The 15,689-nt window shown below is 46.6% G+C and overlaps 1 protein-coding gene across 2 annotated transcripts; it reads right to left on the reverse strand.

Moving 5' to 3' along the window:
- Nucleotides 1–1,331: 1,331 nt before the first annotated feature.
- DOC2A (double C2 domain alpha) lies at nt 1,332–15,349 on the reverse strand. Of its 2 annotated transcripts, none has more exons than XM_084808480.1 (10): nt 15,118–15,349; nt 10,824–10,903; nt 8,493–8,567; nt 5,409–5,518; nt 5,175–5,301; nt 3,735–3,794; nt 2,718–2,875; nt 2,096–2,177; nt 1,868–1,964; nt 1,332–1,471 (listed from the first exon to the last, which is right to left on the reverse strand). In XM_084808480.1, the coding sequence occupies exons 1-10, from the start codon at nt 15,347–15,349 to the stop codon at nt 1,332–1,334; spliced, it is 1,161 nt and encodes a 386-aa protein (XP_084664606.1). The 2 variants fall into 2 exon arrangements, with proteins under 2 accessions (XP_084664606.1, XP_084664605.1); XM_084808479.1 differs by having other exon boundaries at nt 5,139–5,301.
- Between the last annotated feature and the right edge of the window lie 340 nt (nt 15,350–15,689).

The raw sequence follows: 15,689 nt of genomic DNA on the forward strand, positions 1-15,689 counted from the left end.
ATGATGCACTCTTCAAAATACCTGTCACATCAAAGAGGGCAAAGACTTGTTCTCTGCTGCTTTGTAAGGCAGCAGGACGAGGTCAAATGGGCTTAAGTTATAGGATAGTCAATTTTGGTTGGACATTATGAGAAATGTCTTGATGATGAGAGCGTTTGAATGATGGAACCTGTTACCTAGAGTGGTGGTGGGCTCTCCTCCTTGTTGAAAATCTTTAAATGGGCTGGACAGCCATCTGTTTGGGATATGCTAGCTCTGGTTTTCCTACATTGAGCTGGGGGGGGGGGGGGCTAAATGGCCTTCCAGTTCTATGATTCTATGAAATTTTGAACTTGGCTGCCTCAACAACAAGTGAACTACCCCATAACTTTTCATATATGGAAGTGTCAACATTTCTGGCAGAAACTGAAGTAGAAAATGGGACAGCTCATTAACAGCACAGTATTTTTGTCTGAGCCTGTTTTAATAACGGAAGTAAAATGTGCTTGCAGGAAGGGAAGGTGTAGAGGGCCTCTTTTTCCATAAAAGTCAAAGGTATGAGCAGCAAAGCTAGCATGACTCTTAACATGCTGAGTTAGTAGGAAGAACTGTGCCAGATGGAAGCCCTTTTCATCTATGCAGGAAGCCAAGAGATTATGGACACTTTTTCTTAATGGTTCAGGAGTACAAATTGCATATGTCACTCTCAAGTTAAGTTGGGCAGTGAAAGGAGCTGCTGGTGGAAACAAGGCAAAGAGAGAAATTTTAAGCTGTAGTAAAATTCTATAAGGGGTTGCGGGTCTTAAAATGCTTTTTAATTTTCTTTCCTTCCTTGTTAAAAACACCACCACCACCATGCTATAGGTTTGTGGGACACCAAATATCTTGTCCTTTTAAAATCCAAGCCAAAAGCGTGGTATAAAAAGAGTGTCATTTCAGAACTGTGCTCAGTTTGGAAAGACAAATGTTCAGGGGGTAGAGAAATTCTAGGAGGATAGGTATAATTATTGTGACTTTTCACTGACTTGATTTTTTTGAAGACGTGGCAATCACGATTTTGCTTACTGGGCTCCTCCTGTTCTTCCTTGGCTCTTCCACTCTTCTGTGTGTTGTCCCCCCCACATTGCCTTAACATACCAGACCAAAAGAGGGGGTGGCCTCCATTTAAGCCCTTCCCTAGAGCATAATATAAATGGACACCAACAAAACAAGTAACTCTGAAAACGTGCAAACGTCCTCGTGCAAAGGAGGGGCCCTTGGTGCTGTGCCCCTCCCTTATTATTATGCGTTGTTGTTTTTGGCAGGCAGGCAGGGTGGGAGGATGCAGTTCTATAGGCAGTCAAGATGGTGCCTCAGGGGCCAAAGGTAGAGGATTCTGGGAGCTCATTGGTGAGCGTGTGCCAGTGCTCAAGGCGGCAGTCAGGGGTTTGAAGGCACGATAGCCAGTGCTGTCGGCATTCTCCAGAGGCCCCTAGACCAAGGGTCACCCCACCTGCAAAGAAGTGTAAAGAGGTTCTTGTGGTTCCCAAAGTGTTCCTTCCTTTGAGCTTCCCTCTTCTTCCCTGCAGCACAGTGACCCCTCATGAAATAGCCTTCCTGTGGAACAGTGGGCATATCTACACCCGTATCAATTTTTATACCAATGCAAGTGCCATGGCTCCCCCCAAAGGATCTTGGGAGCTGTAATGTGATGGGGCTGCTGGGAATTCTGTGTTAGAGACTCCTGGCTGCCAATATGGAAGTACAGTTCCCGGAGTGCTCTGGGAGAGAGAGGGAATGACTGTTAAGCCAGTTTTAAATCTGTGATGTTGGTTATATCCAGTGTCCCCTTTTAGGCCCCTCAGCCCCACCTTGTAACCCAGCAATCCCCTCCTTTGTCTCTTCTCACCAATGAAGTCGTTAGATTTCCCAATATCGTAATCCCAAACTGTTATCTCCAGGGATTTGTGACCAAGGTCTGACTGTTCGATCTCGTAGAAAAAGTCCTGTAATGTGGGCAGGGAAGAGCTAAAAGTTAGAACCCAGGAATTTTGGCTCATTATCCCATCCCTACCACTCAACGCCTGGCTTTGCTTCATGGAACATGCAGTTACTTTACTTGTTCTCCCTCATTCACCTCGTTATATTCCGGGTTCAGTGTCTTCTTCTTCACAGTTGTTTTATGCTTTGACTTTTTCTCTACGTCTGGCTTCAGGTACCTGCCAAAAAAAAAAAAAAAAGACCAGGGCAATGAGGCTGTCTAGACAATTTGTCTTTCTCTTTCCTGTCTTCCTTCCTAAAAACATACTCTGGGGCAGCGACCAACCTTTAATGTTCTACATGCAAATATGAAAACACCATCATAAAACTTAGTATGTCATAAACTCAAAACATATAGAAAATACAGAATGACTACATCAAATTGGACATTGTAAGGATATTAATTCCAGGGTTATTAAAAAAAAAACACCCAATCCCTAAAAACTTTGCTAAATAAGAACATTTTACGTTGTACTTTCAGTGCCTCCAGTCTTGGGCAGAGGTGGGCCTCTGTAGAATCCAGGGTAAACATGACTTGTTTATTCCTTAGCAATACTTAAGAGATGGAGAATAAGGCAAGCATTCTCTCCCGCGCAACCCCTCCCCTCTCTGGCGTGAGTTCCCTTTGCCACCCCTCACCCATCCCACTCGCCTTAACCATGGGTAATGTTAACCCATGATTAAAACACCCGCTTTCTTCCCCTGTGTGTGTTTCTCACGTTTTTACATAAGGATCCGAGTAGCCGCACACATCCATGGCAGCTAAGTGGGCACAGCGGAGAATAGACACCAGGAGTCCATGGCGTTCGGAGCTGTACATGAGGGCGAGCAGGATGCGACCCCTTTCCTCCAGGGCCCAGCCAGCTGAGGGTTCTAGCTATGTAGTGGGGGAAAGGAAAAGAACATGGAGTGCTTTTGTGTGAAATGTCTGCCCACCAGCTTTCCAACATGTCAGAGCTGGCTGTGGAGCATTTGACATCCCAAGTGAAATATTTTAAATGCCCCTCACTCAGCTTCAGTCTTTTGAGTCCTCTGAGCCTGGCAAGTCCTCCTCATCCCTCAGCTTGAGCTTCATGGCTTGTCAAGCTCCAGTGGGGCCTCTTTCACCTGGTCCCTGCCAGACAGCTGATTCTTCCTGGCAACCCACTGGCCTATAATCTACCTCTAGAGTGGGCAATTTGTGGCCCTCAGCCTAATTTCATGTGGGCCTCAGCCTAATTTCAGGCAGATGGGTGGAGCCTGGAAGGCGAGAAGGACAACAGGAAGGGAAAATTGGGGTGGGGGGAGGAAGTCAAAATGAAAGGAGTGATTGAAGGAGGAGAGTGGAAAAAGCCCTCTGGCAAAAATGATCTGGACATCCCCCAGCAGCCCACTGGGCAGGGAGGAAGAGGAAGGGAGGGAAAGAAGGGGGTGGTAGAAAGAGAAAAGAGGTGGCCCATCCATTTTTAGTTTTGGCTACCACCAGTTTGGCTACCACCCTATAGATTACCCCCAAGGGAGAACTTCTCCAACCTGGTGTCCTCCAGATGCTATGGGCTTCAGTTTCCATCAGCCCTAACCAGCAATAGTCAGGAATGCAGGTAGTTGTAGTCCAAAATGTCTACAGGGCACCAGCTTGAAGAAGTCTGCCCAAAGGGATGCAGCCCTAGACAGGGAAGAAGAGGTTCCCCATCCATGGTCTAACTGTTCCTTGAACTCTTGTTTGGTGAGGAATAGGAAGGAGAACCCCCCCTCACCTCTCTCAGGTAGCAGGAGATTCCACGCAGAGCTGCTGTCATGGAGGAAGGGGATGCCAGCTGTTGAGGAAATTTAGCAAAATCTGTTTCCTTACTCCCTTAAATCCAACAAACACTAGCAAAGTTGAGAGAGCTAAGGGACAGGGTGACGAAGTGAGGGGGAAGGGAGTGGAGAGTACAAACTGTCAGGATTCCTTTTACCCACGCTGAACTCCAAACACGGAATCAAACACAGACAAAAGGCTTCAATCTACAGCTTTTAATCCATTACCACAAAGGGTCATACAGATGCAAATTCTCAGCGACTCTCAGTCTGCAAGAAAATGCCTTCAGGGGGCTCAAAAGGTAGCTATGAAAGTTGCCCACCATTTGAAAGAAAGGCGGTCTTGCTAGCCTAAGTTAAGGGGTGGGGGGAGGTCTCTCTCATGAGGCTTCTAAGCGCCGCTTTTCACGCAGGGCCAATTGGGTAGCCCTTCTAAGTTCCGCCCCAGCCTTCTCCCTCTTGGCTGTGCTTCTGCGCCTTGCATCTACTAATTCAGACTCGCCAAACACTGCCTCTCCCTGTTCGCTGTCTCTCATGGGGGCGGGGAGTGAAGAGGGGCCTTCCTCCTCCAGCTGGACCTTTGAAACCTGAGGAGCCTACCTAGCCATGTCTGAACTAGCCTGGGAACATACCTCCCCCATGTCTGGCTGTTCTTCTTCAGAATCTGAACTACTCTTCCGCTCCCTGTGCCCAGAAGCACTCTTGACACAAACTGGTGCATGAATGATGATGTGAAGGCTATGAGGATGGACCCAGTAGAACCCAAACTAACAATGCTCGGGGGGTGGGGGGACAGACAGTCAAGGTAACCTTTATGAATCTGCACCAAGATAAGCTCTGTGTGCAGTATAAATTATATAAAGTAACCACATGGTTATGTTTGCATATTTTGCATGTCTTGGTCATGGGAGAGGGACGTGGATGTGGGGAGGGGCAAGGAGAGCTTTGTCCATTGGGCAGTATAAAAATGTAATAAATACATAAAGAAGACCCATCCCGCCCGAACCCTGGGAATTCTGATTTATCCTCTCCCTTATCTCTCCCACACATGGGTTGCTGTCTGAGAGCCTCTCTGCCCATTAGCTGAGCTGTTGCACGGAATGTTCACAACCATTCCAGTGTAGAAGAGGAAGAACCACTTGTACAATGATGATGATCAGCACAGACAGGAAAACAAAAGATTAGTTTGAACACGAGGGGGAGAGCCTCGTACACGGCCTAGGCAGAGGAGGGAATCTGAGCTGTCAGTGGGGATGGGGGTAAAAGGCTAAGGTAAATGGGCAGAAAAACAGCTACAGGGGTGTGTCTGAATGTCTGATACTTAACTAAGGAATGAAATAAACGGATAGGTCTTGACTCACTTTGGAATATACAACCTCCTTATACTCGACTCTCACCGGTTGTTGCCGTTCCAAGCACAGGTTGAAATGTCTTTTCTGGCCGGGCCGGAGGCGTCTCAGGGGCACCCGGGTCTCTCCAATGAACTCATTGTGGGTCAGTTTATCCTCGTCGCAGACAGAGATTCTGGCAGGCAGAAAGAGAGAGAGGATGGAGGAGCGTTGTGGCAAAGGGAGCACGGCGGGGGGGCTGTAGGTTGCGATTTTGAATAGGCAGATGGGGTCACATCTCACCGCAGAGTTTTCCGGGCCATGTCCTCAGCCGTTATCCCATTGTACGTCAGGGCTTCGTTCCACACAGGGTTGAGAGTATTGTGCTGTGTTCGTGTTTTCAGTTTGTTCGCCTGGACAGCAAAAGGTACCGGGGGTGGGGGAAGAATTGGGACGGAAGAGCAGAAGAATAACCTAGTAAGGCCTGAGGGTTGTGTCAAGACACAGCCAAACAACCTCTTTTTCATTCCCTAGGCTAGAATGGGAAAACTTGTCATGGAATATTTCTGAATTCAATTTGCTCTGCTGTTTTTTTTCCTCCCGCTGTTTTAAATTTCCCAGCCCCTGCTGATGCTGTTACCAGACTATGTTCTGCTGTAGTGTTTTCCAAAATCAGCTCCCCATATATTTCAATTTTATTTATTTGCTTGCTTCATTCATTTACACCCTTTGAGGTGTATTAGGTTTTCTGTGCACATCCAATCTAGAAACTTCATCAGGGATGTAACCATTGGCATTGGTGGGTCAGAGCAAAGGCTTGCCTAATCTCCGCTCAGCCTCCAGCGGCGGCCACCCACCCCAGCATCTGGAGTTAGTCCCCGGGATCTGGCACATAGAGTTTATGCTTCCTCTGAAGGCGGGGATGTCCAGTCTACCTATTATGGCTAGATACCTGTTGATAAAACTAGGTAACTATTGATAAACGTGCCCTCCCCCATGAAATGATCTAATCCTTTCTTAAAGCCCTCTTTGCCAGGGTCGTCACCACTTCTTGTGCTAACGAATTCTCTAGGTAACGATGTCCTCAATGTGCTGCCAGTCAGCACTGCTTGTACACCTGGCTTGTATACCTTCTATGTTGCTTCTTTCCCCACCTCTCTCTACTCATTTCATTTCACTTACTACATTTCTATATCATCCAATAGCCAAACCTAGTTGCCTACCACCCCTTCATCTTTTGGTCCCTACATACGTGCCCTCTGGACATTTCATCTCCAAAACCATCAAAACAGATTTGATGCAGAAGATCCTGATTAGATCTCCCAATTTTGTAAAAACAGCAACAACACACACACACACACCCCCCAACAACCCCCAAACAATAAAACGGCTACAGGGGGCTCCAATTTTGATTGGGGCATTGGCACTGGGAGAGGGGGGTGTTTACTGCTTTCCTCCTATGCTGTTTTCCCAATCAATCTCTCTCTCTCTCTCTCTCTCTCTCTCTCTCTCTCTCTCACACACACACACACACACACACACACACACCCCAAAGCTGCCAATAGACTCACTGAAGAAAGAATATAGTAAGTACCTGTATCATCCCTGTATTTTTCCCCAGAAGGGCTAATAGCAGATTCAGGGTGTGTGGAAGGATTTAAGTTGGGAAAATGGCAGAGAGAATACATGTTAAAACACCTGTTCCTCAAGCTGCTCCAAAAAAATTGGAGCTTTCCCTGCTCCATTATTTAGGGTGGTTAAAACCAAAGGGGATTGCAACAAACTCCAAAAGGATCTCTTCAAACTTGAGGAATGGTCACTAAAAATGGCGAATACAGTTTAACGTGAGTATAAAGTGAAGCACATTGGGCTAAAAATCATATATGTATGTATGTATGCTGATGGGATCTGAGCTGGCAGTGACTGGCCAAGAAATAGATCTTGGAGTTGTGGTGGATAACTTGATGAAAATGTCAATCCAGTGTGCAGCTGCTGTGAAAAAGGCTAATTCCATGTTGGGCATAATTAGAAAAGGAATCAAAAATAAAACTGCCAGTATCATAATGCACCATACTAATCTATGATGCAACCACTCCTGGAATAATGTGTACAGTTCTGGTCACATCTCAAAAAGCATATTGTAGAGCTGAAAAGGGGGCAGAAAAGGGCAACCAAAATTATCAAGGGGCTGGAACAACTCCTCTAAGGGCAAAGGTGATTGGTGAGAGATTCAGGAAAGATAAAAGAGTGGACTTCTTCACACAGCACACAGTTAAACTATGGAATTCACTACCACAAGATGCAGTGATGGCCACCAACCTGGATGGCTTTAAAAGGCGGTTAGAGAAATTCATGGGGATAAGGCTATCAATGGATACTAGTCATAATGGCTATGTATTGCCTCCAGTATCAGATGCAGTATGCCTCTCAGTACCAGTTGCTGGGGAACATGAGCTGGAGGATGCTATTGCTCTCATATCTTGCTTGTGGACTTCCCATGGGCATCTGGTTGGTCACTGTGAGAATAGAATGCTGGACTAGATGGGCCTTTGGTCCAGCATGACTCTTCACTACTTCTTTAGAGGAGGAGGATTTTGGGAGATCCAGTCACAGTCCTCCTATGTTGTATCTGGGGTTTTTTTGGCCCCAAGGTAATTTTACCTCAGGAGCTCATAATGCACTCACTGCTTTCCCCAGTCCCAGTGAAGTTACAACCCATGCTTTAGGAAACACTGACTCATGACTAGTTATAGGCCTCTTATTACCAGTAAGACTTCAAATTTGTTTGCATCCCATGTTTCTGCTCAAGGAGCAATCCCCAATAGACAGCACTGGAGGAAGTGTGAGGAGGGTAAGTAGCCCCACACACACACTCACACTCACACACAAGCAGTTCACTCCCTGCTCTCATCATTGCTGGACTGTTATTGCTTGAAGAAGAGGCACTTTTCTTTATTATTATTGCTCAATATATCCTAAGCTATACTAAGTATTCCTACTCAAACATTAACTCCATCAAAATCAGTAGGAATTACTTTAGAGAAAATATTTTTAGGATGGGAACATGAATGTGAAATAGACATTTCCTTTCAGAACTCTTCACATGTGAGACAAAGCTCAGCCCCCACTCCTGCCAGAAATGCAACTTGCCCCTTCCATGTCCTCCCAAATATTTTTTTTCTTCTGGTTCTGCCACTGCTCCTGCCCCCTCTCTTTAGTATGGGAATGCTGCGCTGCTCCTGTTCTATGAGAATACGGGCTAGAACTGATTCCTCCAACCTGGTTACATGCATCACGTTCCTGTCGGTGCTACACTGGGGCCTCTGTATGTGTATATGGATTGTGCTAGGCCTGATGAAAGGGAGGCAAATCTAAAGCTACAGTTACCTTGCAGGCCCCAGGCAGGAGGTGCAGCTTGACATAAGGGTCAGCCAAACCGTTAAAATCCATTGGCTTCAATCCCTGAGGATAAAAATACACAGAGATCAGTTCCTTCTTAACCTAAATATTTGTCCTAAGGCACCTCTTTAAAATCTCAAGGGAATGTCTTCTCTTCATGACTTCATCTGCAGTGTTTTTGTTTTTTAACTGTGTGCGTTACAGATGTGACAATCAACTTTAGAGTTTCATGCTAATCTCAGCCTGGGATTGCCTTTCTGCAGGGTGATTTGTAACATGTGAAGTCACCTCTTTAGTGAACGGTGGGGTATTTTTTAAATTAAAAATGTATCCCAGCCTTCTGCTGAGAGGCCTTCAAGATAGAAACCGCATTCAAAAATAAAAATCAATCATAACAAAATGATTAAAACACAAGTAACAACAAAGCAATGCCAAAAATGCAGCGGAGACCTGAAGTATGAGCCAAATCAGTAAAGCAGAGGACTTGCTTAATACGCATAAAAAAAGGGTTCTTTGATGCTTCATGAAAAGCATGCGGTATGGTATTCTGGTGCAGGTCTTTGGGGAAGGCATCCCACAGCTTAGGTGGCACCACCCCAAAAGCCCTGTCTAGTGTTCCCAGTTGCTGTATTTCAGCTCTGTTGGGGGGGCGAGGGTGGAGAACAGTTGTTGGGTAGCATGCACAAAGCCAAGGAGGTGGGCCTGGTTGCAGACTGTTCAGGGGCTGAAATATTAAGACTAGCACTTTGAATCAGGCCTGGAGAAGAACTGAAAGCTGGTGAAGTTGATACAACACCAGAGTAATATGCTCTAAGCATCTCACACTAGAGAACAATCTGGCCACTGCGTTCTGGACTAACTGAAGTTTCCAAGCACTCTTCAAAAGCAGTCCCATGCATCAGTTGTTCTGGGCAGATTAATCCAGAAGTAGAGCAAGGTTGTGACCCAATATATGTGGTGTAGGAAACAGAAGAGAACTCTGCCAATTGACTTACTACATTTCGCTGAATATGTGTGGCAGTTGTACCTAAACAGTATTTGGACAGGCGTCCCCTTGAATAACCCTTACAAGCATGTCAGCTTGCTTTTGTTGATGGTAAAACTGCCTTATGCCCAGGGCTGGCATCAACAGTAGTCATGACCTGCCAAGGGCCCACACCCCAGCAAGGGCCCACTGACAAACGCTCCTGGAGTTGCTCCTCCTCTTCGCCATTGCAACCTAGTTGTTCACCTGCCTCTCGCTCTGGCCCAGACAAGGGTAGGGGTGAGAAGGCGGAGCAGCAGGTGCCCATGGCTATTTCCTCACTGGCTCTCTCTGCCTGTCAAGCAAGCAAGTGGTAGCAATGATGAGAAAGAGGATGAGGAGCGATAGCAGCTGATGACAATGGTAGTGAGAAAGTAGACACACTGAGGGAGGGGGCCCATTGAGTGTCTTGCCCACAGGCCCTCAAATCTAGAGGCGGCACTGCTTTATGCCGCTAGTGGTCCAAATAAATTATTTTGAATCTTGAAATTGTTTGTGCTATGTGTATTTTTTTAATGTCATTTAGAACTACTCCAGAAACATCCAGCTAAATTGGCTTCGTTGAAGAATTGCCATGGGAGAAATGGCACTTCCAGTCATAAAACAAACCCCCTCAAAACGCTTGTGTAAACACACCCTAAATAGTTTACAAGTAGGCCAGAGGCCTTGGGAAAGCAGAGCTAAAACGAGGGAGGTCTGTGAGTGGGGATTAATGGTCATATACTATGTTGAGAAACGGAGCATGAGGTGATAGGGCGTGGCAACGGCTGTGGGTAATGGTGGTGTTGGAGGGCATAACTCTTGCTGTGGTTCAGAGCTGCCGCATTGTTTCCCTTGCTCCCCCCTCCTTCCTCTGTTGCCACGGCAACCCCAGATGCCTGCGGATACCCGGTTGCCTGGCGCGTCGCCGAGGTGCTTGAAGATGCTGCAAGCCCACCAGCTGGGAAGGAAAAGGAGGGGGGTTGTGTTTGTTGACATGTATGTATGCCATGGGGGTCTGTGTGAGAGGTGGGTCCTTTAACAAGCCTGCCTACTTTCGAAGGGCTTGGAGGAGAAGATGGGTCGAATGCACAAGAGCAAAAGGAACAGGCTGAAATGAGCAACGCCGGTTCCATAATGAGATTTCCCATCGCTGTGTGGCCTCCTTTTTTTATTAAATCATGTTCTTTTATTGTGAAAGGGGCACACACAATGCAGAAAGGCTGCAGGTCTGTATCGAAAGGCATCAGCAGCACTGGGACAACCAGAGAGTTGTGCGTGTGTTTGGATGCTTTTCAGGGCATGATCATGATTACCTTGGCCCGTAGGATGGTGCAGTTGAGGGTGCAGCTTTCTGGATCATAAAGGATGTCAAATTCGAGGGTCCCAAGGGATGCTAGAAAAAGGCCAGGTGTCAAGCAGAATGAAGAAAAGGAATCAATCAGTCGGCTGTATCAGCATTTTATTTCCCTCTTCCAAGTCACACAATCTGCCTGCATATTTATTTAGCTCTGTCCATCTGCCTATGTTACCTATCTGTTTCCCCCTGCACAGTCCCCCCACATTCTTTATAGGTCTGTGCAGATAGTTTCTGTCCATCAGCTGGCATATACACAGGGCTGTTTACTGAGAGATAAATCAAAAATTCCCCCCACCCTCAGATAACCCAATCTAGGCACCAATACTAGATGCTGTGGCCCACATAAGTCATGCAAAGGAGGGAAATGTGCTTAAGTATGCATAATTAATTTTGCTTCTCATCAGGGGTCAAGGTAGGGGGCTGAACAGTACCCTGGAGTGAACCCCACATACTTCTGCTTCTGTCTTTACAGCCATAAGGACTAGAAACTTGGTGGATTTTTTAAAAAATGGGTTGCTTTGTTTTTATGCAAATTAAGGTTCTCAGGGTGCTGAATTGTGCATCCAAGCATGATTCTGTGTGTGTTGGGAGGTAGGAGACAGGTTCCTGTTGTTGCGCAGAATCACAGGACTCATGCAGCTCTACATGAGGTGTTTCTGTCTCTCTTTGATTGGAGAACCAAAGCTTTCAGGAGGTCTTTAATTCCAAAAGGGTGGATCTTCCAACAATCAGCCTATCCACCCCCTACACCAATCAAAATTAACTCTCATCTTCTGTCTGCCTCAGGGTGTTATTTGTTAAAAAAACAAACAAACCCAAAGGTCCCAGAGTTGAACCTTACATAGAAGTCATGTCCTTTAAACCTGGAAGCCCTATGCCTCTAATCTCAGATGTTGTAGGGTCTAATTGTAGTTACTCACTGATGAAGAGGCAAAGATACTCTGTGCATGCTCCAAGGTACTGTTATTATTACTCCAGATATTCTAGGGCAGAAACCTGCCATGGTAAAAAGCTTCTTGGGCACAGCCGTCCATCGGATTTTATAAACCCTGATAGGTCGGTTTACATTCATCTGTCTACACACCTAAACTGTAGCCCTGTTTTACACAGTCCGGTTCTAATCATGTAGGGTGGATATGTGAAGGGGGAAGGGGACCTGACCGCCATGTGCCCATCAATGTACACAGTGCCTAATGTGTGCGCAAGTTTTATGCACCGTCCTCTATGTGCCCATCAGATTAATGCACACAGTGCCTACAACGTGTGTCAGTTGTACACACATTGGCTTTCTCCACATGACTGAGAAATGCAGGATTCCAGATTGCATGGAGAGAGCCTGTGTGCTGTGCACATAGAGCTGATGAATGCGTGGCGGTCAGCAGCAGGGACAGCGCTGTGATCCTCCGCCCCCGCCATACGTTCCGCCAGCCTGCACAGTCAGAAGACCATGTGAAAAGGGAGGGCATGTCAGTCCACCTACAGATGCTTTATCCGTCTATGCTTCCTTCCATCTGGAGCCGGACACATGCGTATTTGCATTGGTTTCTAAATTGATTGAAGTCCAACTTGCAAACCCCTGTCCACTTGGATGGACATTTGTCTCTCTGTCCTTCTTTCACCACCCACCCACCCATCCACACACCCCCCTGTCTCTATCAGACTTCTTTTCTTTCTCCCCCGCTCCATCTCCCCCCCACTCCATTCATTAATCCATCTCTCTGTCTTTCCTTTCTTCCTCCCTCCTGTGGGCCTGCATAAGTTTGTTTGTGTGCGCTTGTAAGAATATGAATTTGTATCTCTCTTATGGCAGGCTGTTGTGTCAGCAGGAGTGTGAGTTTGTGTGGGTTTGTTTTTGTCAGGGAAGATGGCTGAGTGAGCATTTGTATGTGTGAGCTTGTCCCCAAAAGTATGTGTGTTCTTTTATGCATGCTTGTGTGTATCTCTGTGAATCAGTGCCACAGATGAGTGAAATCTTGTGTTTTCAGCACCAGTGTGTTTGTTTTTTGGTGACTGCTGGTTGTTATGGCGTATGTCACTTTGTGTGTGTGTGTGTGTGTGTGTGTGTAATGGTGTGTGTTCACATGTGTATGTGTTGTCTCTAACAGAGTCTATATCCCTAAGTTGTCACCATTTTTGTGTGTGGAAATCCAGGACATAAACATAAGAACACAGTGTTGGCCCAAGACATTTTTCTTTCTGAAGTGGAACTCAAATCGCCCCCCCCCCTGCACACACATGGGCCAACACTTTAAAAAGTCCTGCTGCACCAATCAGACAACCATTCCTGCCTTTCTCTATCTCCCCCTGCCCCCCACATCTGCTGCCACCTAAAGCAGATTGTTTCTCTCCGGGCATGGTAGGGCCGGTCCTGGAAGGACATAAGAAGGGCTGACGAAACACCCATCTGGATTGCCATCCCTGCTTTCTACAGTGGCCGACCAGATGCCTCCAGGAAGCCCACAGGCAGGTCATGAGGATGTTCCTGCTCCCCAGCACCATAGCCATTTTGACTAGTAGCCATTGATAGGCTTGTCCTCAGTATAGCAAACAGTTGGATTTGCATAGAATGTTTGTCATGCTGGCTCCGGAACATTGACAAGGCCTGGGTCTGTGGTGTATTTATTTGTCATGTGTGTGCAAGGCTTTGGTACAAGTCAAGGCTGGTGCAAGGACTGTGGAGCCCCGACTGTGTTTTGTGTGTGTTTCTGTATCTGTGTATGTGAGCATCCCCTGTGTATTGACAGGGTTGTGGGTGGGTGATGGTGTTAGAGAGTTGGGGCACTGTGATGGAGAGCTGTGGCCAATGGCTGCGGTGGGGAGCCTCAGGCCCAGAGATGAAATCTGGCCCTCTGGCATTCCCCCAACCACCCATAGTTTGGTGCTTTCCTGGCTTTTGTGCATTTTTCCCCCTTGTAAAAGACTGAAATGCCTCTCCTAAGGCTTAGTTTCTGGCAGTCAGAGCTTTGAGCTATAATATGCTGGTATTCAAAAAATATTTTTGCCCCCATCCTTTTGCCTTCGGCTCTGCTCACCCCTGGACTGTGACCCCTGAGAGCTTCTCCGGAACGGAACTGGGTCCTTGGACTGAAAGAGTTTCCCCACCCCTGCAGTAGGACCACTTGTGCGCCGCATCACACAGCAGAGGGTTTGTGAGTGCTTAGGGAGAGTTTTCAAAAGTCTTTGCCTGTCTGTGAACCAAGAAGGCTTGCTTGTGAGAAATGGTGTCTGTGTGGATGGGCACGTGGGCCTCTGAGAGGAAGACAATCTGTGTCAGCAAAAGGAGCACAGGTGGCTGAGAGAGGCTGTGCATGTGCCTATGCGAGTACAGGTATCAAACCAGGTATCCTAAACCCCGACCTGATTCTAACCAGGTTGACTTGGGAATAAGTCCTATTGATTTCAGTGCGACTTACTTTCAAGTAAATATGCTTAAGTTTGCAGCACTGAGTGTGAGAGGAAGAGAGAGAAAGAGCACCCTTTCAGTTAGGGCAATACGTTTGTGTAATTCTGTGTGTGATGATGATAATAGAGCTGGACACAAGAGCCTCTCTCAACAATTGGCTATCTGCATGAATACTCTTGTGCTTCTACTTGGAATGCATATATACAGTGTAGGGGAATGTGTGTTTGTGATGAGTGAGAGCTGGGAAGTTTATTAGTAAGTTTCAGATGCCCATATTTCTCAGAACCACTGCATAAAACAGATCTCTTTGTGACAAAGTCCAAAAATATTGTGTGCCCAAGTGTGTGAGAGAAAGGAAGGGCATGTGTATAAGAGAGAGAGTGAGAGTGTGTGTATGCTTGTGCATATATATATATATATATGTGTATATATATATATATATATATATATGCGCAAGCCTGAGGTGAGGGGGGCAGGCAGAGCTCTGGGTGACAATATGTGAAACTTCCATGTGTGCATGTATGTGTATGAGGAAATGTTTGAGAGGTGCATGTTTTGGTGTGAGTGTAGATGTTAGGCTTTCTCACAGAGAGACTGCCTCAGTTTTGCATCTGTGGGGAGGGACTGTGTGTGCTCCCATGACAAAGTCCCCTCATAAAAATGTGTCAAGGAAAGAGAGTTGGTGTGTGAGATGACAGTTGGTGTGAGAGTGCATGTGTGGACATACATATGCATGAAATGTGTGGTGCAGGGTGGTGGAAAGCCTCCCCTCCCTCTGATGACTAGATGGTTTGATCCAGAGTGCTTGGACCCCTTCACCGCATGCAGGGCAGGATATCAAACTCACTATTCTCGTCAGAATCATATCCATCAGCTGCTTCTCCTTCTCCAGGGCCAGGGGGCACGGTTGTTGGCCCTTGGCCCCGCATTTTGTCCCGGGTTGCTAGCACTCCCTCCAGCCCAGGGTGTGGAAAATAAGCCGAGATTTGGGCAATGGGTCGGATTGGCCCTGGGGACACATCGATGGCCATGTGCTCCCGGATAGGGACCGGAGCACGTTCTCCACGGCGGACCGTCATTGGCCGTGCAATCAACTGTGGAGGAAGGGAAAAGATGTTTATTTCAATTCATGACCTCCCTGCTCAATTGTAGGCTTATGTGAATCCAGTCTTCTGCATATTTAATCAGAAGTAATTACCATTCAGTTTATTGGGGCTTACTCTTAAGTAAATATACATAGGTTGCAGTCTTGATGGATTGCATCCAAAGGTTTCTTTCTTCTGGAGGGAGGGAACCTTAAGAGGCAGCCCACTGTTTTGATTGCCATATCTGAACCAATTTGCCCTCTGAAGTATAACAAACAGCATTATTTGGGGCTGGATTTTTGCTAGTTTCTGGCAGAAATTTCTTCTCTGGCAG

The sequence above is a fragment of the Heloderma suspectum genome, chromosome 6 (assembly GCF_057233095.1).
Source record: "Heloderma suspectum isolate Gila_16-S chromosome 6, 16-S_ref, whole genome shotgun sequence".
Taxonomy (NCBI): domain Eukaryota; kingdom Metazoa; phylum Chordata; class Lepidosauria; order Squamata; family Helodermatidae; genus Heloderma; species Heloderma suspectum.

What these genes read in the sequence shown, in the direction of transcription:
- DOC2A (XM_084808479.1), bottom strand. Translation starts at nt 15,349, where the DNA reads ATGACGGTCCGCCGTGGAGAACGTGCTCCGGTCCCTATCCGGGAGCAC. An exon ending in TCCTGCCTGGGGCCTGCAAG is followed by an intron (nt 5,519 to 8,492) that starts GTAACTGTAGCT and finishes TTTGCTGTCCAG; the next exon opens with GCGAACAAACTGAAAACACG. An exon ending in TCGGATCCTTATGTAAAAAC is followed by an intron (nt 2,178 to 2,717) that starts GTGAGAAACACA and finishes TTTTTTTGGCAG; the next exon opens with GTACCTGAAGCCAGACGTAG.